Source organism: Quercus robur, chromosome 7 (assembly GCF_932294415.1).
Source record: "Quercus robur chromosome 7, dhQueRobu3.1, whole genome shotgun sequence".
Classification (NCBI taxonomy): Eukaryota; Viridiplantae; Streptophyta; class Magnoliopsida; order Fagales; family Fagaceae; genus Quercus; species Quercus robur.
This window is the reverse complement of record NC_065540.1, coordinates 36,704,512-36,729,167: the sequence shown is the minus strand read 5'-3', so window position 1 is coordinate 36,729,167 and position 24,656 is coordinate 36,704,512. Positions and strand designations below refer to the sequence as shown.

The following is a 24,656-nucleotide window of genomic DNA, read 5'->3' as shown; positions in this document are numbered from 1 at the left end:
TTCTTTTCAAAGTTTTAGGTAAATTTAAGGGGCAAAAATCAAATATTTGAAAAGTTTGGGGGGCAGCCATATATTTTTTGAAAAATTTAGGGGTAATTTTATAAAATTGGAAAAGTTTGGGGGCATCACAACCCCCCACCCCCCCCCCCCCCCCACTTTCTTAGTAGATCCGCCCGCTCCTGAATTCATGTTAGTTTCAAAGAATGTTGCAAAATCATGAGTAATAATGTCTATTAAATTTGCGGACCACTCAAATGGTAAGGGGAGAGAAGAGGTTCAAGTAGCCGTAAGTAGGAAATTCTAAACACACTAAAAAATTTTCAAAATTAAAAAAATAAAAAGAAAAGAAGAAGGGGTAATCTCATCAGGTCTATTAGTTTTTTGACACAAGAAGAGGTAAGTGTCCATTACTCAGTAAAATCTTCTCACTTGACATAGTTTGACATTGGTACGATGAGATAGAGAGAGATTCGTTAAAATCTCTTTATATATATATATATATATATATATATATATAGCAACTAAAACACCCTCATCAACTAGTTTTTGGCCTAAACAAAAAACAATGTAGCAATGTATAACACAGTACTTCGGCACTGTTTCACTCAAACCTAATCGTACTATATAAATCCAAATAAGCACTTCGGCCCAGGCTAAGCCGTTGGACATTCGGCCCAACCTTGGCCTCTTGGACTAATACATATAGTCTTGCAAAGTGTAATTAAAAAATTAGGTGGGCAAAATGAAAAAATATATATATAGATTTTAATTTCCAAATTGGGTAAAAATATGCCTAATTTGTTGGAGATCATACTCGTCAATTTCTCTAAAAGAAAAGAAAAAAAATGGGTAAAATACTATTTTGGTCTCTAAACTTTACTAAAAGTTTGTTTTTCATCTCTAAACTTTAAGAAGTTCAGTTTTCATCCTTAAACTATCAAAAAATTCATATTTCATCCTTAAACTATTAACAATATTTTATTTATGTCTTTAAACTTTACTAAAGGTTTGTTTTTCATCCCTAAACTATTGAAAAAAATTCTTTTTTCATCCCTATTGTTATCTATAAACTTTTGAAAAAACTCTTTACAAAGTTTAAGGATGAAAAAAGAACTATTTAAAGTTTAAAAACGAAAAACAAACTTTTATTAAAATTTAGGGACCAAAATAGTATTTTATCCAAAAAAAATCATCTTCAACTAATTGTTGGCCCAAATAATGTAGCAATATATAACACAGTACTTTATAAATCCAAACAAGCACCTTGGCCCAGGCTAAGTAGTCATACATTCAGCCCAACCTTGGCCTCTTAGGACTACTTAAGCTTTAGAACAAACTTGGGCCGCCCAAGTCATAAAGGATATGTTCTACAAATACAAAAAACAAAAAAAAAAAGAAAAAGAAGTTTATAAGAAATCCTGATTCTAAAAATTAGGCAAAAAAATATTTTAAAAAAATCATAGTTAACAAAAATCAATATCATTTTTTTTTCTTACTTTGGTGTATATAGGTTGTGTTGTGGGTTCTAATTAGATCAAATGGTAAAGTCTCTAATAGTTTAAATAGGAAATCTAGAATTCAATTCCAATCTACACTAAAAATCAATTAGTATTTTAATTTGATAATAATTAGCACAATCATCGAAAACAGATGTCACATGTTAAAACTCTAAAAAAATTATTGGATTCGTGTAACTCTAATAAATATTAAACAACTCAATATTTATTAACTAAATGCGAATTTTGATAAATTTAAAATTAAATTAAATTATTCAAAATATAAATTTAATAACAAATTATTGAATAATATAACGTAACTAAAAGTTGATTTCAGAGTTCAACAAATGGAAATTTGCAAGCAGTGTAACAACTCGGTCAATCTGGCATCCAACCAGTCCCGAGTTCAGGTGAGTGAACTCTCCGAGTTAGACACCTAACCAAAAAAAAAAAAAAAATCTAAACTGAATGCTTCAGGAGGAGGGAAACGAACAACGGCTTATCTTTTACTTGAAACACACACACTCTCTCTCTCTCTCTCTCTCTCTCTCTCTCAATTTTCAATGGCACTCTCTCTTCCCATTTCCAGTTTGGAAAGTGACATTAAAACCAAAAATTCAGGATGCCCAGAAAGTGAAATCGGAAGTCAAGGCCTGAGAAAGCAGATTCTCAAGAAAGGCAATTCATGGCAGACTCCATTTCCAGGGGACGAAGTGGAAGGTACTCCATTCCATTTCCCTGTCTGTAGTTCATACAAAGCTAACCAAAACAAAAGAAAGCCAAAACATTTAATTTTCAGTCACTGCATGACTAATTAAATTTCATACATGCAAATTCCAGAACAGCATACTTCTGTTTTTTTTTTTGGTTAATGTCACATGATTATGAACATGAAGTCTGAGGATGTTTCATATTTTCCAGTTCATTTTAGCGGACGCGTCGAGGGCGGGGCTTGTCTGGATTCGAATGTAGATAAAGGAACTCCATTTCGGTTCAAACTAGGCCAAAGTAAGTAGTGTGCAAATCAATTAATACTCATGGTAGAGGACTAAAATGCTTTAGCTTACGATGTTGTATGCTTGCCTTGTCATTTAACTAATTTTAATTATGCTTATTTATTTAGTAAAGAAGTTTGAATAAACTTGATTTTTTTTTTTTTTTTTTTTTTTTTTTGAGAATGTAATAAACTTGAATTTGATAGTGCAATCTTACTGAAATAAAAAATTTTTTTTTTCTCTCTGTACGTTGGTTTAGTGGTGATGTTTGGATTTAACTCTAGAGGGACTAAAGTCTATAATGCACATGCATACATATAACATGTTATGCAGCGTAATTTTTTTATACACAAATTTTCAAGGAAAGTGTTATTATTCTTTATTTTGTATTTTTCTCTTCTTTCTTTTTCCTTCCTTTGTTCACAATGCTTGCTTTCCTCTTATATGTTTAAAAGACATTGATAAAAATAGGAAAGATTTCTTTTGCATTTCCAATAAAGTTTGGCACAGAAGAATAATAATTATTTAGTTATGTAGTAAAATAGATTGGCAAGAACACATAAGGAAGCCACCAAAGAACATAGGGGGATAGCATTATGGCAGGTTCTCTTCCTGACTGCATGGGGAAGATCCCACCAAATACCACTAGAGATACTCTACAAACCCCTCTCAACCAGAGAAAAATGTATCCACTCCATTATTTCAATGCCCTGTCATTTTTTTCTCAAGCCCACTCTATGATTTTTCTTTACTAACTTAACCTTCAAATTGTCACCAACCAATCTCACTGGTTGGTATGTACCTTAGTTACTGGGTCATTCTCATTTTACAGACTAGCCACCAATAATCTTGAGGGCATCCAACTTTCATGCTCATGAAAATCCTTGTAGCAAAATACTCCTTCATGATTTCCACCTCCGGTTTCTTTTTGGTATAGGCAAGATTCAATTTTAGGTCCTTTACTAGATGATGATAGTGTTTACCAGCTGTGCCAACTGAAATCCAAAAAAATGAGATGCCTTTGTAACAACTAAATGAGAATACAAGCCATAAACCCATTAAGAGAACAGGGTTTTTGGATTTGTTTTTCAAGATTTTAATTTGTATTTTAAAATAATAATAAAAATCACAATAAAAAGAAAATAATGATAACATTGAGATGCTTTTTGAAGAGCATTTTTATAGAATTTCAATTCTATTATAACAATTCCTAAACTTTAATACCTTAGGAAGAATACTATTATAACAATTGCTTCTGAAAGTATCAAAAAGTTGTCTGCTATGTTTGCATTGCCAAATTAAAATGGGGAAGAAGTTGTAAGAGATGGCTCTATCACTTCACAAAAATTGTCATATTAATTCTTCATAATTGTTCTTATTCTCCAATTTTCATATGTATTGAAAGTGAAAATCATAATTTTTATTTTTATTATGGAGAAACAATTGAGTTCATTAGATTGCATCTTCATTAGAAGAAGGTGTTTCTAGTTTCCCTTTTCTTTTCTTTTCTTTTTTTGGTCGTTCCATGACAATTTGGATTTCAGGTGAAGTCATAAAAGGATTGGATGAAGGGGTTGCCACTATGAAGAAGGGTGAGAGAGCAATATTCATAATACCACCAAACTTGGCCTATGGTGAACTCGGCTTTCCACCCCTGATTCCTCCCAATTCAACTCTCATTTTTTATGTTGAAATGCTCTCTTGGACCTCCATCAGGGACGTAACTGGTGATGGAGGAATACTAAAGAAGATAACCAGGGAGGGTGAGGGATGGGCGACTCCAAGAGAAGCTGATGAAGTGTTAGGTAATATTGAATCGACAAACTAAACCATTGAAAAGTTTGGTCATTAAATTTGTGATTTCTTTTTATGCAAGTGAATTTTTCTCCCTAGGGGGATGGGGCAAGGGAAATTCAAACTAGTGACCTCATCTTCATGAGGCGTGGTCCCCAGCCAATTCTACTACCCCATGGAGTGGTTATTAACTTTGATAACAAATATCAAGTTGCTGCATTAGCTTGGGAGGTTGCTAGACCATACTTCCTATCATCATTCTATTCCATTGATTATGAAGGTTGTAATTTCAAAATGGTACTTCTGTGATACGAAAAAAGGGAAAATACAAAAGAGTGTCTTAACGATTCCATAGAAATTCAGTCATATATTCGATTCACATGAGATATTCTTATCAGCAAATCCAAAAGGCAATATAGAAAATGAAAAGAATGTATATTATCCTTTTTGGTCCATACTGGTAATTATTGTAGAAAGAAAACTATACGCTCAAAGAAGAGGCTTAAAATTTTGAGTCCTTGAACGGACATTCACTGACACAAGGTGGAAAAAGTCTGATGGAATTAAAAAAAAATAACTATCACAATGAATTGAATGTTAATCTTCTACAGACAGACAAGTTTCGCATGAAACTAAAATATTTACATATGTGAGCATGTCTTTATGTGTTGATATGAATATTCTTTAGCCGATGAAGTAAACATAAACACAATAATAGAGCACTGCTTGTATAATCTAATCCCCATCATTCAAAGTGTGAGATTCTAATAACTCCTTCAGAGTCTGATCTAAACATTCATGGAACGTTCATTTGAAGTAGCCTTTAGACCTGGCTAGTGGATGGGATCGGGTGGGACTTGGACTGCTTTCAGAAAAAATTAAGAATGTCTGAAGTTAACTAGCCAGATCATCAGCTGTGTTATTTTTTCCTATTTAATTATTTTTATACTTCTGGGAGTGCATGATTACATTTGCGTTCTTCTATCTTTTCAGTGAAGTATGAGGCACGACTTGAGAATGCAGCACTTGTCTCCAAGTCTGATGAAGGTGTGGAGTTTAATGTAAGTGATGGTAAGTTGAACTTGCTTGTTAATTAATTATGGAATTACATTTCCATTCAATTAGAATCAGATTTCTTCATCATAATTACTGTGAAGAAACATCTATAATAATTAGCTATGACTTAGAAAAATGTTAGTCTGCCTATTCTCAGAAGTTTTTGGTTTTTTCCTCCTTTATGGGAACAGGTTATCTTTGCCCTGCCATAAGCAAAGCAGTGAAGACAATGAGAAGGGGTGAGAAAGCAGAGCTAGCTGTGAAGTTTTCATGTAAGTTGGTGCTGTTACTTGTTCCCTTTGAGGCAGTATGTCTTAAGTAAATGTACTTCACTTTTCTTTGTTCTACACCTTCTACTAGAGAACATATATTAAGCTCAAGTCATTCCTTTTCAGATGGTATTAGACAAAATGAAAATGGAGCTACAGACACTGATGATGTTCCTTCCGATTCTAATTTAACCATCAAACTTGAACTTGTGTCCTGGAAAAGTGTCGTTGATGTCACCGGAGATAAGAAGGTCCTTAAAAGGATCACAAAAGTTGGTGAAGGCTTCGACCGTCCAAATGAAGGATCCGTGGTGAAAGGTAATCTTATGATAAAACATATTCCAGTTTGTCATTCTCATTTGTCTATTGAATTTTCAAATGTAGATAAAAAATAATCCTGACAGTTTTCATAATTCATTTTTCTCAGTGATATACTATGGTAAATTGAAAGATGGAACAGTTTTTGAGAGGAAGGGGTCAAATGAAGAACCTTTTGAGTTTACAACCCTAGAAGGTACTTTGTTTTCTTGTGTGCACTACTTTTTGGAATGATCAATAATCTGTGCATCTTTTGTAATCTTGATAATTGTTTGTTTTCTTGTGTGCACTACTTTTTGGAATGATCAATAATCTGTGCATCTTTTGTAATCTTGATAATTGTCGCATAACTTTGCAGAACAGATAAATGAGGGTTTAGACAGAGCAATCATGACTATGAAAAAAGGAGAACAAGCCCTAGTCACTGTCACCAGAGGATATTTGCATAGCAATGACATTTCAGGGATGGCAAATGAAGACCTTTTTTATGAAGTCGAATTGATTGACTTCATTAAGGTTCTCCATTCTTATATCTCCTATTCCACTTCCATTTGGAAAAGGAAGTGGCAATCATTTGTGAAGCATTGATCATATGTTCCTTTAATTCCTTCAAGCAAAACTTTTTATGGTCAATATTCTAACAAGTTGTGTTGAATCTGTTGGTGGCTGTTTACTGACATTTTATTCACAAGACTTCTGTTATGCCTTGTGATGCTAACCAAATATGATGTGATTTGTAATAAAAAGCATAAAACAAAAGATTGAGATATTGCAAGTACAGTTAAAGATTCTTAATGGGCAATTATTATCTTGGGATGTTTTAAGTCTTCCCATATAATTAGTGTGATTGACTCCTGCATTAAACTAACCAGAGTGTCTCCTCTTTCTAGATATGCTCAACAATGCACTTCTTAGTTTCTGTCCTTAGCACCTTTTTTTTTCTATTTATTTCCTGCTAGTACAATTTTTATTTGTATCTTGAATCTAAAAATATAGTATGAAGAAGGCCTTAGATCTAGTTGCCTTTATCACTTGTCAAGTTCATAGTTAAATTCTAACAGGAACTGAAAATTTAAATTTGCATAATTCACTCAATTAAAACTTTCTTTCTATCATCTTCAGTCATATGAGTTTGAATATTAGAGCTCTTTTTGTAGATGAGTTATTCCACTAAAATCAAGCACATGTTTCATGTTGAGCACCAATTTGGACTATTTTGTACCTCTTATTTCATGTCCTCTGTTATATATTTTTATTTATAAATTATAATGGTAAGGATAATCATACTATAATAAAACCTTAAATCAATGCTAATGTGAGTTGCACATTAGAGCTTAAGAATAATGTGTCAAGCTTAAGAAAACAGCATCCTTTTCTTATGAGCATTATTATGTAGCCTGTACCCATTTTCAACCTATTGCCCATGTCTCAGGAGCTATTTTTTTTTTCTGCAATTTCCATGTGGATTTCAAAATCATTATTTCTTTTATAAACTAGGAACAATAAGAAGTGGTGGGCAAGACCAACTCTGATGTGTATGCTAATTATGATTTTTTTTTTTTTTTTCCTTGTTCTGATGAATTTATCCTGTTTACAGGAGAAACCATTTTGGAAGATGGACACTAAAGAGAAAATAGAAGCATGTGAGAGGAAGAAAAATGATGGAAATGTGCTGTTTAAGGCCGGGAAGTTTTGGCGTGCTTCCAGAAAATATGAGAAGGAAATTTCCTCTGATATGAAAATTCTTTTATTATACTAGGAGATAGTCTATAATGTGAATGGAGTAATAGTATTTTTGCATGGACTGACATATATCTTTAGAGGGGGGGGGATGATGTTGAGCATTAACTGAAGTATCTGCTTAACTGCTATTTTCAGGCTGCAACATATGTAGAGTTTGACCACTCTTTCACTGATGATGAGAAGTCCATAGCAAAGGCCCTATGGTTTTCAAGTAATTTGAACAGTGCAGCTTGTAAACTTAAATTGGGGGACTATCTTGAAGCTTCAACACTATGCACAAAGGTATGTTCCTCCCCACACCCTTTTTCTTTCTCTTCATTGGCAAATAATATACAGAGCCAAAAGGGTATAGAGTGCTTGATATGGTTGTGATGCAGCAAGCACTGTATTTGAGGGTATAGAGTGTTTGATATAGTACTGATACAGGTCTTTTCTGATTTCCAGCTCGAGTCATTTTAGTTGGATTATTGTCTCTTGATTGTATTTATAAGATTCTAGAGTGCTTGATATAGTAGTGATGAATCAATCTAGACATAGAACTGGTATTGATGCCGGTGATGCTTGGAATGGATTGAAGCCTAGTGGAAACTTGATTCATGGAAGGGTCTTCTTTCCTATGGATGCCTCACAAATGAAAACTACATGCCTCTTAATGGCAGTATGGTGCTGGCAGTCTTGACTTTTTCTCAGACATTAACATTACCTGTTTACATTTTTATACACAAAAAGGACATTTTAAAGCTTCAATATCTCAATAATCAATCATAGAAATTTCTTCATTGTAAGATAACAAGAATGAATACTGCTTTTATGCTTTGCATCAGGTCCTAAAACATGATCCATGCAATGTCAAAGCTCTATATAGACGATCCCAAGCATATCTAAAAATATCTGAGCTAGACAAAGCTGAGGATGATATTAAGAGAGCTCTAACTAGTGATCCAAATAATAGGTATGAGTGTTGTGAATCCCATCTCTTCCTCTTTCTCTCCACTCCCCTCCCACTGCTGAATTCGTTGTATTGATAGTATGAAGACCAATTTGAGTAGATACTTCCTCTATGAATTTTTTGCTTATATTTTTCTTCAATTCATTAATACATTATTCCTTCATTGATTTTGAAATAATAGAGATGTGAAACTCGTGTACAAGGAGCTTAAAGATAAGCAAAGGGAATATGCTAGATATCAAACAGAGATTTTCAGCACAATGCTTTCAAGAATGGGATAGTTGAAAAGTATTCCAGTTCTTCTCTACTAGCAAAGCTTCACTAATACTGGAATCATATGGGATTAATTTCTTTGATTTGGCACCAATTTGTTCTCAAGTGGTGGCCCATTGTATGGAAACCAGCCTTGTATTGTTTAATTCATGATATTAAAGTTTTTTTTTTTTTTGGCTGAATGATATTAATAGTTCAATACAAATCTATTGCTTATGTATTATAGTTAGATAATTGGGCAGTTGTAGAGGAGAATATCAGTGAACAATCTGATTTTGAAGCAAGACAACCGAAACTGATGCAATAACAAAATTGAAGAAATAAAAAAGAATAAAAAGTGATCTAGGAGTCAGCACCAAGAAAGAGGACATAAACTTAAGAGTTGGTTGAAGTTAGCATCAATATTTTGATAAACAAACTTTAACGTAGTTTGACAACGCAAGCCTACCCTTGTCTCTCTCTCTCTCTCTCTCTCTCTCCTCTTCACACCCTTTGCACAACAAAACACTCTCTCCCCATCAACTTCAACACTCTCTTCAAACCCTCTCACCACCGACCTTGATCTCTTGAAACCCTCACTCCGCCTCTCATTTTCTGCCCCTCACTTCTCCGCTAGATCCCTCCGTTACCAAGAGGGTTGAAGGTCCTCCCTCATCTCCAACTCCAGAAACCCACACGAAGGAATCCCAGGTATCCTACGTTGCTCATCTTTCTCACCTTCAACTTGTAAACCCATCGCAGCACTATGGCTCTGCTGAAGAGAAATTTGTGATCTTATTTCTTGCCGTTTTCATGATTTTGTCTATATATTTCATAAATTTTTTACTTCAGATCTCGTAATTTTATCAAATGCTGTGAATATGAGGTTGGATTTGAAATTTTTTATGTTAGGTTTTTTTTTTTTTAATATGAAGATTTTAAGGTGTTGTTCAATTGACTCAATCACGGTCTTTTGCTTATTACTTAACGTTTTCATGATGTTGGGCCTATATTTCCTAATTTTGTTATTTCATCTATCTTGATTCTTGAACAATCAAATGGTGTGAATTTGTGGTTGGATTTGAATTTTGCTTATGTCAGGTGATGAGAATTGAAGGGTAAAGGGGGTTGTTCAATCGAACTCACTGCTTAATTAAAAACACACACACCACTCGCACACACAGACACAAACACAAAGCATCCATGCTTACAACAGTCACCAAAAATTTCGGATACACTTAAAACAGTCACAAACACACACCACTAGTGCTTCCCTCATTTTAGGAAATCACTTTTCCTCTCTATATGGGTAGACAAAGACAGAAAGAGCTATTGAAGTAGCAATAGATCTGGTACTACTTCCCTTCTCCTTTAATAGCTCTATGACCAAAGTTTGTTTGGAATTGTTTCTTAAGCTTATTTTCTAGCTTTTCCACGGCTTTTTATGGAAATCTTCTTTTTTTTCCTCAAAATGATTAATGAAAAATTTGCTTCATGTTACTCATCTTGTTCTTTTATATATATATATATATATATATATATTTTTTTTTTTTTTTTTTGTTGGCTTCTATAACCCACGGTTTTATGTAATAAGTTCATGATGGTGCTTATTTCAGTGCTGTTGCTTAAACTTATTTTCTAGCATTTCCTCGGCTTTGTATGGATATGTGTTTGAGGCCATTGGTTCAAGTCTCATGCCAAGTTTGAGTCCTAATATATATTTTGTGACAAAAACAACAAAAAATCAGAAATTTTCTGTGTTTGTATTTGTGTGCAAGTGCTGTGTGTTTGTATTTGCTCAGTTATTAGGCTCTCCTACATTTATTTTATTCAAGAGCAATCCATTCTTTGTGCCTTTTGAATTGGGTTGTCTATACATGTAGGGTTGGGGGTTTCAAACAATGTCAGAGGCAAGTAGTTATAACACCAATTCTAGTCAGCATTCATGGCATCCACATCTCCCTACCCTTCCATCAAGTATCCATGACCGACCAACTCATCCACTAAATGTAACAGATACAGGCGTGTCATGCAAAACATCTCAAAGCATTTATTAGGATTACTATCAAGTTCATCCATGTATCCTTGCCCTGTGAGGATACTATCACACATGGATTGTTTATCATAATGTTGCTGCATATAGGTGAAAATTTCACCTACCAAAGGATTCACAAAGTCAAACTGTACTTCATCTTCGCTATCGCACTCTGAACCCCACCAGTCATCATCATCAGTATCATGACCAACGTTGTCATCATCAACGTTGTTGAAGTATGATTCGTCAAAATCATAAGCCAAGAATGCATCTAACCATTCACTCTTTGATGCCATTGTTACCTACACACCATAACAACATACTATTAACCTATGTGATGTATTTAGTAAACCAATGCTAATAACAAGCACTCAACAATAAACCAAGGCGAATACGGGAAATTATCATAAATATTCCGAATAATAACTTAAAATAGTTCAACATACAGGAATGCATCAAGTCTAGAAATAAAAAAGGCAACCTCACAAACATCCATAGTAGAGAAATTAATAACCAAAATCACAACAATTTTTGTGACAGAATGTACAAGTACTACAATGACCATAACATAATACTACAATACCACAATAACTATAACATAATAAAATATGCTCCATGTCTCAATCCTTCGGGTTAACAATATCGTCCATCAATGCCCGCCTCCTATGCTTTAGCATGCCCATGAACACTATCCTATTCTCCTTCACATGGAGAGCTTTTGTGATTTTCAAATATGCCTTGTTTCCTAGATCCTCATAGGGGTCTTATCTTAAGGTGCAATAGTTTTCACTTTATCCTCCCTTAAAAACCCACCATATTGTTTATGGATATGGATATACTCTATCGATGTATTGATGTATATTCTCTCAGTAGCTACGTTACATACTCTATTGATGTATTGATGCAGGGGAACCCAGAGCACGGATTAAGCAAAGTAAAAAAAATGATGATTAGTTTTCTTAAAAAATGAGCAAAGCAGACATAGTTTATAATACAAATATTTCTTTAGAGCAAAGCAAACATTGTTTACATTGTTCAAAAATGAGCAAAGCAAGGGAACCCACAACATGAGAGGGTGATTAGTTTTCTTAAAAAATGATGATTAAAAAAACTAAATCTAAACCTCAAGGAATCTGTGACGATGTTTTGATAGGGTTTCGGTACAGATAAATTTTTTTTTTCCCAAGCCAACAGCAGAGCAAAGCAGACTTTGTTCATAATACCATGGCTGTAACAAAGGAACAAGACAGAGAAACTTCTAAAATAAAAAATAAATAAATAAATAAAAACAAAAAAAGAAGCATAAAAGCTATACTTGAGTAAAGAGTAAAAAAAGAGGCATAAATAAATAAACATTCACAACCAAGTGAGCCAAGGTCTCAGTAAACACAACACAACACAAAAAATGGAGGAACTTGGAAAAAACAAAAAATATCAAAATAAAACCCAACGGCTGGAGGGGTTGAATTTGGGTCTCACCGGAAACAAAAATCAATGAACGGAGTTGTGTGTATATCTCGGGCTGAAAGTGCTGATCGGCGAAACTGGAGCTCTGCTTCAGTTGTTGAAGTGTGCTGTGGGTTTCGGAGAAGGAAAAGGGAAAGTGAGATGAAGTGAGCTAGTATGGGTAGTTAGGAAAGTTATTACAAAATATCTGTTGAAACTTCTGTGAGTCTATAGTGATGTAACTACACACTGCTGTGGGACTCAATTGTGCGCCAAAATTACGCCTATTGCTGTTGAGTTAACATAACTCATCACTTGAAAACAGCCTAAGGCTGTTTCTGAATTCGACAAATCAATAGATTTGTTCTCCGCGTGAATTATTTGGGCTAATGTCTCATAGTACATGTTCCCACTCACTGCACTCTCTACCAACAGATTGAAGCAGGACACTGAAAATTCCACAAACATGTTCTAGTGCATTTCACGTATTTCTCACTACTGCATTTAGGTGAGTTAGAAGGTCCCTTGTGTACCACTCATGTGGCTTTTGTTCAGGAGGGCATGCATGCTAACAAGTGTAGGTGGGAAATGAACGGTGAGACAAATTTTTTACAGGATTGCTAAGCTAGACACAGACAGATTGACATATTTTTACAGCATTGCTGAGCTAGACACTGTCTCTTGTACTCGTAAAATCAACCGAGATACTTGCAGCTTAGTTCTAATATGATGAACCCTAGTACCATATAGGCTGAGGAAAAGTACAGATTGACATATTTTGTTCATTTTTCTTGTTTCCTAAGATTGAGTACGGGAATCAAAAAATATACATGTCGAAACATATTTTGGATTGAAGTAAGACTGCAGTCTGGAGAAGATTGAACTAGAAGCCTACTATGGTAGCAAATTTCAGTACATTAATTTCTTGAGGCTTGCGTTGTGCTTTTCCACGATAATTGGTCGCATACTTAGCATTCACAAACAATTTGAAAAACTACAGTTTAACTCAACCTAAGTGCTATATTAGAAGGTATATAGACAAGAACAGTTTCGGCTAGGATTCATATTCACCATAATCAAACCAAACCCAACGAATCAGGATATAGGCATTTTGCTTCGATGGCTCCCTTTCTCTGGCTTGCTTGCTCAAATTAATTTTGGCTGAATCTTTTATTTAATAAAACGCTATCATCTAGGTCCAGTACACTTTCAAATGTTTGATTTTATCCCATGTCATCTAAGAAAACAAAATCTTTGACCATTTAACAAGGAGAAGATCCACACTCGATAAAGCAAATCGACTTAAACTTCCTTCAAATATCCGCACTCTTCCTATTTTCAATGCACAAGATTTGTCAATATATCAATTAGAATTAGCAAAAAGTCAATAGTGTTGAGTTCTTCTGAACCTGAGGGGATGATGTCCTATAAAGAATAGATACTTTATTTGGGATGCCGTGACCGTATTGGACGCTTGACAGGTTGACATGCCTAAAATAAAAAAATAAAAACAAAAAAAGAAGCATAAAAGTTATGCTTGAGTAAAGAGTAAAAAAAGTGGCATAAATAAACAAGCATTCACAGCCAAGTGAGCCAAGGTCTTAGTAAACACAACACAAAAAATGGAGGAATATGGCAAATATCAAAATAAAACCCAACAGATGGAGGGGCTGAATTTGGGTCTCACTGGAAACAAAAATCAGTGAACGGAGCTGTGTGTAAATCTCGGGCTAAAGGTACTGATCGGTGGAAGTTGAAGTGTGCTGTGGGTTTGGGAGAAAGAAAAGGGAAAGTGAGATGAAGTGAGCTAGCATGGGTAGTTGGGAAAGTTATTATAAAATATCTGTTGCAGCTTCTGTGGGTCTGCAGTGATGTAACTACACACTACTGTGGGACCCAATTGTGCTCCAAAATTACACCTATTGCCATTGAGTTAACATAACTCATCACTTGAAAACAGCCTAAGGCTGTTTCTGAATCCATTAACTCAAGATCCAACCTATCACTCTTGATGGAAAAGACTTGCCATGTACCAAGATCCAACCTCTAATTTCAGCCCAATGGACAAAAGAAAACCAGGATGAGACAAAAACTTTGTTCTGGGTGGTCCTCCTATCAGCCTCATTTATTCTTTAGGACAAGAGACGGAGTAGACGCTTAAAGATTTTAAGGGGCCGGCCATACATGGGCTGGGCTTGAGAGTAATCTTTTAAGGCATGGATTGGACTTCAGAGCACAGATATTTTGTCGTCTTGCAAGCATAAAGCTGGTCCATGTGGACCCATCCCAGGACATGATCAAGTCTACTAGCCCATTAAAGCTTCAATCCTGAAGGCCAAGCCCAACAGCTTCAAGTTCATCGAAAAGTAAAGGAACTCAATTCGTTTCAACTTTCACTGCATTTTAATTCATTAACACTCCCTTCTGCTTTAATTCATTTAGTTAGAAGCAGTCTACAAAAGAACTGCTGCTTTAATTCAAAAGTCACGTCAATATATGTTTAAAACTCACTCTCAGATGTCAAAAGTCTTCGAACCCAACCCACATTATGAAACGAATTAAGGGGCGGACGTATAAACTAAAAAATTATGAAAATTCAAATAAGCATTTATTTAATATAAACAAATATGGGCTGATATGCAGTACTTGTTCTTTTTCTTTAACCTTTTGTCAATTTTGGGATAAAATATGAGCCAATATGTGGTGCTTGGGCTGATTTGTAAGGTTATTTGGAGAGTGTGTGTTAAGTTTTATTCTTGGGCCCAATACAAATTAGTCCCTAATATATTTATTAAAAAAAAAAAAAAAAAAGATTATCAACTAACTCATATTGCTCCATCTCTCAATTAAATTAACACTTCTTAGTGCATAAATAAACAAGCATTCACAACCAAGTGAGCCAATGTCTCAGTAAACACAACACAAAAAATGGAGGAACATGGAAAAAACAAAAAATATCAAAATAAGACCCAACAGATGGAGAGGCTGAATTTGGGTCTAACCGGAAACAAAAATCAGTGGATGGAGCTATATGTATATCTCGAGCTAAAGGTGTTGATCGGCAGAACTGGAGCTCTGCTTCAGTTGTTGAAGTGTGCTGTGGGTTTGGGAGAAGGAAAAGGGAAAGTGAGATAAAGTAAGCTAGCATGGGTAATTGGGAAAGTTATTACAAAATATCCGTTAAAGCTTCCGTGGGTCTGCAGTGATGTAACTACACACTGCTATGAGACCCAATTGTGCTCCAAAATTCTAACAGGAACTAAAAATTTAAATTTGCATAATTCACTCAATTAAAACTTTCTTTCTATCATCTTCAGTTGTATGAGTTTGAATATTAGAGCTCTTTTTGTAGATGAGTTATTCCACTAAAATCAAGCACATGTTTCATGTTGAGCACCAATTTGGACTATGTTGTACCTCTTATTTCATGTCCTCTGTTATATATTTTTGTTTATAAATTATAATGGTAAGGATAATCATACAATAATAAAACCTTAAATCAATGCTAATGTGAGTTGCACATTAGAGCTTATGAATAATGTGTCAAGCTTAAGAAAACAGCATCCTTTTCTTACGAGCATTATTATGTAGCCTGTACCCATTTTCAACTTATTGCCCATGTCTCAGGAGCTAATTTTTTAATGATAGAAAGAAAGTTTAGATGATATCAATATGTAGATTGTTCAGAGAGCCCTAAAACTGTGTAAATTGGTATAACATGCTAATTGCCAGCAAACTTTTGGATTGGTTTGCTATCATGCTTCAGAATGCAACTCTAGACTAAAGCATATGCGATTTCTTCTTCTTTCTAACAAAAACCAACCCCTAACATCATCTTTTAAATTGCCTTCTATCTTGACATTGCCACTATGAATCCTTGTGTTTCTTTGCAGCTAAGGGTTTGCCAGCAAGCCATGTTGTTCAGCTTGTTTGATGCTTTCAATCTTCATCATAGTCTCATAGAGTAACACATTCAATTACATCATGATGAGGCTGGTCAGTTCTTTACTTGACGTCTTTAAAGCCTCTGTCTGTTTACAAGTGGCTATCTTCATCACTCTCATTCGCGGTTATGTAATTTCTTCTTCGAGTTTTCGCTTAACTCTGTTTGTAACATTGTTGATCCTTACATTTCTGTCCCCTGCTCATGCTGCAAAAGGCATGTCTTTGTTTGAGTTTTTCTTAACGATCTTAACTCTTAACTAGCGCATCATCTTTTGTCATAAGTGAATCACCATTAATTGTGATTCTTTATTTAACTGATCCATCACTTATATCTACCATCCAACCTTCTCTTGTGAACTCCAACATTGGGTTAGAATCCAATGAACCACAGGCTCCCATCTGGTCTGAATTCCCCACAGATATGATCCCTGAAATTGGAAATTGAACACCTAATTTCATAGATGTTAAAGCGAATCTAACGTTTTGCAACTCTTGCCGTTCTGCTTGTTTACTTGATATTGTGAGTTTTGTTGTTTTAGTTACTAAGTTTAGATGATTCTAATTCTAGTAACATAATTGCCCCGAAAACTAAGTAAATTAGTTGACTCCTAGTCCTAGATATCTTTTATATAAATAAACAAACCAGAATATTATTTAACTAAATCAAAAGAACAAAAATCTTTCATCACAGCAAAGTAGAAATTGGAGAGGCTGAATTTGGGTCTCACCGGAAACAAAAATCAGTGAATGGAGTTGTTTGTATATCTCGGGCTAAAGGTGCTGATCGGTGGAACTGGAGCTCTGTTTCAGTTGTTGAAGTGTGCTGTGGGTTTGGGAGAAGGAAAAGGAAAAATGAGATGAAGTGAGCTAGCATGGGTAGTTGGGAAAGTTATTACAAAATATCTGTTGGAGCTTCTGTGGGTCTGCAGTGATGTAACTACACACGGTTGTGGGACCCAATTGTGCTCCAAACAATGTTTATATAGGTGGGCTCCACGGATTTTGGGTTATGAGTTTTGTTAACTCAGTTTTGCAAAATCCAAACAAGGCCTAAACAACCTACAACCTATCACTCTTGATGGAAAAGACTTGCCATGTACCAAGATCCAACCTCTAATTTCAGCCCAATGGACAAAAGAAAACCAGGCTGAGACAAAAACTTTGTTCTGGGTGGTCCTCCTATCAGCCTCATTTATTCTTTATGACAAGAGTTGGAGTAGGCGCTTAAAGATTTTAAAGGGCCGGCCATACATGGGCTGGGCTTGAGAGTAATTTTTTAAGGCATGGATTGGACTTCAGAGCACAAATATTTTGTCGTCTTGCAAGCATAAAGCTGGTCCATGTGGACCCATCCCAGGACATGATCAAGTCTACTAGCCCATTAAAGCTTCAATCCTGAAGGCCAGACCCAACAGCTTCAAGTTCATTGAAAAGTAAAGGAACTCAATTCGTTTCAACTTTCACTGCATTTTAATTCATTAACACTCCCTGCTGCTTTGATTCATTTAGTTAGAAGCAGTCTACAAAAGAACTGCTGCTTTAATTCAAAAGTCACGTCAATATAATGTATTATATATGTTTAAAACTCACTCTCAGATCTCAAAAGTCTTAAAACCCAACCCACATGACGAAACGAATTATGAGGCAGAAGTATAAACTAAAAAATTATGAAAATTCAAATAAGCATTTATTTAATATAAACAAATATGGGCTGATATGCAGTATTTGTTCTTTTTCTTTAACCTTTTGTCAATTTTGGGATAAAATATGAGCCAATATGTGGTGACTGCTTAGGCTGATTTGTAAGGTTATTTGGAGAGTGTGTGTTAAGTTTTATTCATGGGCCCAATACAAATTAGTCCCTAATATATCTATAAAAAATCTAAAAAATAAAATAAAATAAAAAAGATTATCAACTAACTCATATTGCTCCATCTCTCAATTAAATTAACACTTCTTAGTATATATATTATTTTAGTCTTTAAATTTTAGAGTCATAGACAATTTAACCCCTACATTTTGGTAATAACCAACGTGATTCCTATTATTTTCAACTTGTAATTGGTTCTAATATCATTCGGCGGATCGCGAGCTATGTCACTTAACCCTAAAACCAATTAGGGTCTATTTAAGATCTGCTTATTTTGTTGAAATTGAAAATTTTTTGCTGAAAGCACTGTAGATAAAAGTAAAAGTTAGCTGAAATAATACAGGAAGATCCATGAATAGTAGCAAAAATGAGCTGAATAATAAAATAAGTTAGCAAAAATAATATTTGCCAAACGAACACACTTAAATTTTTTATGACATTCGATATAAAGCAATTTTAAGGAGTCAAATGGTGATTGCTCAATAAAAATAAAAATAAAAAATAAAAACTTTAAACATGTTTAGAGTAAAGCTTTTTCCAAGTCAAAATCGTCTAAGTTTCCTTCAGTAGTCCATGCCCATCGTTTTGGCGAGTGTATTACCATTAAAAATGGTTGGAGCTAGATTTAACAAAATGCGAGTAGTGTTTCATTGTTTAAACATTGTTTGGTCAGGCTTTCGTCATTGTAACGTTAGGTGAAGCAAAGTGGTTCTTCGTTCATATCTTTTTGTGAACCTTTTGCTTTGTGAAGCCAAAATTGATAATTTGCCCTCGTCCCAGAACCATAACAGCTATACTTGAGTAATGAGTAAAAAAAGAGGCGTAAATAAACAAACATTCACAGCCAAGTGAGCCAAAGTCTCAGTAAACACAACACAAAAAATGGAGGAACATGGAAAAAACAAAAAATATCAAAATAAAACCCAACAGATGGAGGGGCTGAATTTGGGTCTCACCGGAAACAAAAATCAGTGAACAGATGTGTGTATATCTCGGGCTGAAGGTACTGATCGGCGGAACTGGAGCTCTGCTTCAGTTGTTGAAGTATGTTGTGGGTTTGAGAGAAGGAAAAGGGAAAGTGAGATGAAGTGAGCTAGCATGGGTAGTTGGAAAAGTTATTACAAAATATCCGTTGGAGCTTCTGTGGGTCTACAGTGATGTAGCTACACACTGCTGTGAGACCCAATTGTGCTTCAAAATTACACCTATTGCCATTGAGTTAACATAACTCATCACTTGAAAACAGCCTAAGGCTTTTTCTGAATTTGTTAACTCAAGATCCAACCTATCACTCTTGATGGAAAAGACTTGCCTTGTACCAAGATCCAACCTCTAATTTCAGCCCAATGGTGAATGGACAAAAGAAAACCAGGCTGAGACTAAAACTTTGTTCTGGGTGGTCCTACCAGCCTCATTTATTCTTTAGGACAAGAGTCGGAGTAGGCGCTTAAAGTTTTTAAAGGATACATGGGCTGGGCTTGAGAGTAATCTTTTAAGGCATGGATTGGACTTCAGAGCACAAATATTTTGTCGTCTTGCAAGCATAAAGCTGGTCCATGTGGACCCATCCCAGGACATGATCAAGTCTACTAGCCCATTAAAGCTTCAATCCTGAAGGCCAGGCCCAACAGCTTCAAGTTCATTGAAAAGTAAAGGAACTCAATTCGTTTCAACTTTCACTGCATTTTAATTCATTAACACTCCCTGCTGCTTTGATTCATTTAGTTAGAAGCAGTCTACAAAAGAACTGCTGCTTTAATTCAAAAGTCACGTCAATATAATGTATTATATATGTTTAAAACTCACTCTCAGATCTCAAAGTCTTAGAACCCAACCCACATGACGAAACGAATTAAGGGGCGGAAGTATAAACTAAAAAATTATGAAAATTCAAACAAGCATTTATTTAATATAAACAAATATGGGCTGATATGCAGTATTTGTTCTTTTTCTTTAACCTTTTGTCAATTTTGGGATAAAATATGAGCCAATATGTGGTGCTTGGGCTGATTTGTAAGGTTATTTGGAGAGAGTGTGTTAAGTTTTATTCTTGGGCCCAATACAAATTAGTCCCAAATATATCTATAAAAAATTAAAAAAAAAAAAAAAAAAGATTATCAACTAACTCATATTGCTCCATCTCTCAATTAAATTAACACTTCTTAGTATATATATTATTTTAGTCTTTAAATTTTAGAGTTATAGACAACTTAGTCCCTACATTTTGGTAATAACCAACGTGATTCCTATTATTTTCAACTTGTAATTGATTCTAATATCATTCGATGGATCGCGAGCTATGTCACTTAACCCTAAAACCAATTAGGATCTATTTGAGAACGGCTTATTTTGTTGAAATTGAAAATTTTTTATCGAAAGCACTGTAGATAAAGGTAAAAGTTAGCTGAAATAATGCAGGAAGATCCATGAATAGTAGCAAAAATAAACTGAATAATAAAATAAGTAAACAAAAATAATCTTTATCAAACGAACACACTTAAATTTTTTATGACATCCGATATAAAACAATTTTAAGGAGTCAAATGGTGATTGCTCAATAAAAATAAAAATAAAAATAAAAAATAAAAACTTTAAACATGTTTAGAGTTAAGCTTTTTCCAAGTCAAAATCGTCCAAGTTTCCTTCACTAGTCCATGCCCATCGTTTTGGCGAGTGTATTACCATTAAAAATGGGTGAAGCTAGATTTGACAAAGTGCGAGTAGTGTTTCATTGTTTAAACATTGTTTGGTCAGGCTTTCGTCATTGTAATGGTAGGTGAAGCAAAGTGGTTCTTCCTTCTTATCTTTTTGTGAACCTTTTGCTTTGTGAAGCCGAAGTTGATAATTTGCCCACGTCCCAGAACCATAACTTTCTCCATCACACCAACCAACCCACCAACTCCCACTGGGCCCCACACCCCCTGTTGCTCAAACTTTTGACTAACCATGAGCATCACTCATCACCGCCAACTCCTCCACTTAAATCCAATTTCACCAACCTAGATAATAATTAATTCCTGCATGAGTACTTGGTGGGTTTGGGAGGTTTTTTACTTTTTCAACAGCTTAGAGAAAAATCTAACTTGACCCTTCTCGTTGAAATTTCTAAAGCCAGCGTTAGAAGAAAGGGGATGTTATATTTTGCTTAAAATGTAAGCCATAAAAATATTCATGAGGCAAGGACAAAGAATGCACATGTGCCTGGGCATACGTGTTACTTACACAAAACGTTCATTTAAATCAAAACTGGTCCTCTCATTTGGCCGCAATTTTCAAACGAGTAATGTTATATCTACAATATTTTTTTAACAATTTTATAATAAATCTTAAGTTACAATTAATTGAAAGATTAATTTTTGAATATTTTTCAATTCCTTTGTTTGGGAATTTTAATGCCCTCATTTAGGAGTTGAAGTGAGAGAGAATGAAATGAGTAATAGAGAACACTTATTTTCTCTATCCTTTCTAGAAAAATTCTTAGGTACTCTTAGAGTATAAAAATATAGTGCTCCCCTCTCTCACATTCATAGTGGAGCCCACTATAAATTTAATGAACAGACCGACTATAAGTGTGAGAGAAAAGAGCACTATTCTCCGTGCTCCGCGAGTACCTAAGAATCACTCTTCTCTCAATTGTGAGGAACTGAAGGAAATAGAATTATATTAAATGAATTTTTTACTAAAATTCTCAAAATACCCATATATATTCAACTTTTTATTTTAAAATATGGAACTAATAGTAATATTGTCATAAAAAAAAATTATTCATTTCTCTTTATGTTACTTTAAAACGGGATGTTATAATTTAAAATGGGATGTAATAATAATATTGTCAAAAGAAATTCTATTAATTTTCTATGAAAAAAAAATAACTAATTTTTTTTATAGGTTTTTATATTTCTTAAAAAAGTAGTATTAAAACTTTTTTAAAGTGGTCCATTAACAAATGTCCTAAGGACACCCGTTAATCGAACTCTTACTTGTTAATATAATAAAGGAAAAGACTTTACCTGAAGGTCCTGAACATGCAAATAGTATTATAACATGAACATAGAAATATTAAAAATAAATAAATATTATAATATGGAGACTGAAAATTGTGCATTTTGTTTAAATATTCATATGAAAATATTTTTTTAAAATATTAACAGGAAAGTTAAAGACTTAGATTTTTTTTTTTTTATTATATAAATAAAGAGTAGGGAAAATTGAACTACAACACGTCAAAATTAATATTTAAAAAAATCACTTTTTTATAAGAATTTGTCACATTTTAAGTTTAGGTTCGTTACGAAGTCATTTATCCATTTATGTAGAATATGCATTGAGATTGCTTCATATTTATTGCTATATTTTTTTAAGCAGATTTAGCATTACTATTGCTTGTCATAATCACCCCTAACTCTTTGTATATGTATGCATGTATGATCCACTAAAATAGACAATGTTCCCTGTATACAACAACCGTTGGGCAATGGGTACTTAACCCTACCCGAACCAATAAGTATGGGTTTTGCCCAACTAAATAGGGAATTTGGGCATTGAGGCAAGTTTTCCCCAATACCAGAATCTGGCATATTAAATTTGGGCATCAGTAACTCCAAAGAGTTGGTTTAATGGTTTTTAAGGTCTCATAATATTCATGAGATCCTGGATTCGAAACCTTTTGTCAGTATCTTAGGGCCACTCCAATGGGATTCCTACCTTTAATAACCCTGTGTGTGTGGAATAAAGGGACTGCACATACCTAAAGAAATAGTCAAATACTCGAAGAGATTTGGATACCCTTATTTATCACCCAAAAATAATAATAATAATAATAATTGGGCATTGGTACATGTTTTATTTTGGCTCTTATAATGAAGAACTTGTATTGATTTCTTCTTGACTAGTAAGATTACATTTAAACATTACCATAACCGTTGCTTTTCACTATTCTAAATAATTAAAAATTTATTTGTTTTAATTATTAATTAAATGGTCATTTAATCGAAATTTTTGAAATTAATTTTATTTTTGTTAATGGCACACTTTCAAATTGTAATTAAAATATAAGTTATAAATGGTTTTAATCTCTTTATTGTAATATATTTTCTTATTAAAGTTTTGTTTTCAAACTAATATGAATCCTTGAAATAGGAATTGTTATTTATATTGATTGTGATTAATTCTTAGATACTACTGGAGCACAGTAAGGGAGCACTATTTCACTATTTTTTCGAGAATGCCTAAAAATTTTCCTTTGATTATATATTACCAAGATTTGATTGGATTAATCAAAGTAATAATAAAAGAAAAGTTACTTAATATTTAATCCCATATAACATGACTTTTAAAGGATTCCATACTCCATAGTCTATATACTGATATATGTCCAACCATAAAAAGAACAAGATAACATGTTTTTTGCTAGCAAAATTACGTTTTTCAACTATAAAATAAATTTTAAAAAAATTTGGTTCGAGTTGGGTCTAGGTATCCACGAGCAAGAAATTCTAGTAGGAATCAGGTACAAGTGGTAATTGGGTTTAGGGGTCCTAGTATAATGGGAAAAGAGTTGGTCGGATTCAGGTATACCTGGCTCATTGTCATCCCTGGTTCAAGTGGAAGTTCAATAAATGATCTAAATCTAATTTAACACTCCATTTGCATTAATCAAATGTGTTATTTTTTTATTATAAATTAGAATAGTGTTTGTTGATGCTTTCCGTGAAAATGTTTTATAGCACTAGCCCAATAAAGCAGAAAATATTTTCCATTTAACAAACTCATTTTCCTGCATTTGGTTTCAACTTTTAACCTTGATATGAGTCAATAACACCTTTGCTATTATTTGGCTCGTATGAAAATTCATTAAAATTTCTTATAATTAGTTAACAAAAAGTTAATATTTCTAATAATTCAAAGAAATTATACGGAAAAAAAAAACTTTTATTCTTAAAAACAAACCACAAATAAGAAAACAGTTTATATTTTTTCGATGTCATTTGGGAGCTTAAAATTATATAAAAATAAATAAAAAAATATTTAAAAAAAAAAAATCCAAATTTAGACTTCGCACAAACATTTAAGTGAATAGGCAATTGAGTTTGAGCGTAAAAGGTAATTTCAGGAAAAAGAATTCAATAGTCAATCAACGACAATCAATGGTTGGTCTTTGAAGGGAAAGGGGGCGAGAAGCAAGAGAAGTTGACAATGTGAGAGTTTTTTTGTTTTTGTTTTTGTTTCTTTTCTTTTTTTCTTTTTTGGATCTATAGTTTACCTTGTGGTGGTTTATTGAGTATGTAACATTTTGAAAAACATTTTCACTCTGAAAAAGCAACAAATGTTTCCTAGTTATTCTATTGACTTGCATTTTTTACCAAAAGATACATAACACAATTGTATCTATCTTACCGTATTGTACACATACCATATTTTACTCCTTTTTTTTTTGGGTAAATTGAAATAGATTAAAACAAAAAACTAAAGAGAAGTAATAGATACAG

At 33.8% G+C, this 24,656-nt stretch overlaps 1 protein-coding gene across 1 annotated transcript; it reads left to right on the top strand.

The window, feature by feature from the left end:
- Positions 1-1,998: 1,998 nt before the first annotated feature.
- Positions 1,999-9,109, top strand: LOC126693271 (70 kDa peptidyl-prolyl isomerase-like). Its single transcript, XM_050389190.1, has 12 exons — positions 1,999-2,216; positions 2,418-2,504; positions 4,036-4,296; positions 5,279-5,356; positions 5,533-5,613; positions 5,737-5,928; positions 6,038-6,124; positions 6,287-6,444; positions 7,526-7,649; positions 7,808-7,953; positions 8,496-8,623; positions 8,802-9,109. The coding sequence occupies exons 1-12, from the start codon at positions 2,060-2,062 to the stop codon at positions 8,899-8,901; spliced, it is 1,599 nt and encodes a 532-aa protein (XP_050245147.1). The 5' UTR covers positions 1,999-2,059; the 3' UTR covers positions 8,902-9,109.
- Positions 9,110-24,656: the final 15,547 nt, after the last annotated feature.

Excerpts from the sequence above, each read along its gene's own strand:
- LOC126693271 (XM_050389190.1), top strand. The coding sequence starts at position 2,060 with ATGGCACTCTCTCTTCCCATTTCCAGTTTGGAAAGTGACATTAAAACC. Across the intron at positions 5,614-5,736 it reads GCTAGCTGTGAAGTTTTCAT|ATGGTATTAGACAAAATGAA; the intron begins GTAAGTTGGTGC and ends ATTCCTTTTCAG. Across the intron at positions 7,650-7,807 it reads TTCCAGAAAATATGAGAAGG|CTGCAACATATGTAGAGTTT; the intron begins AAATTTCCTCTG and ends GCTATTTTCAGG.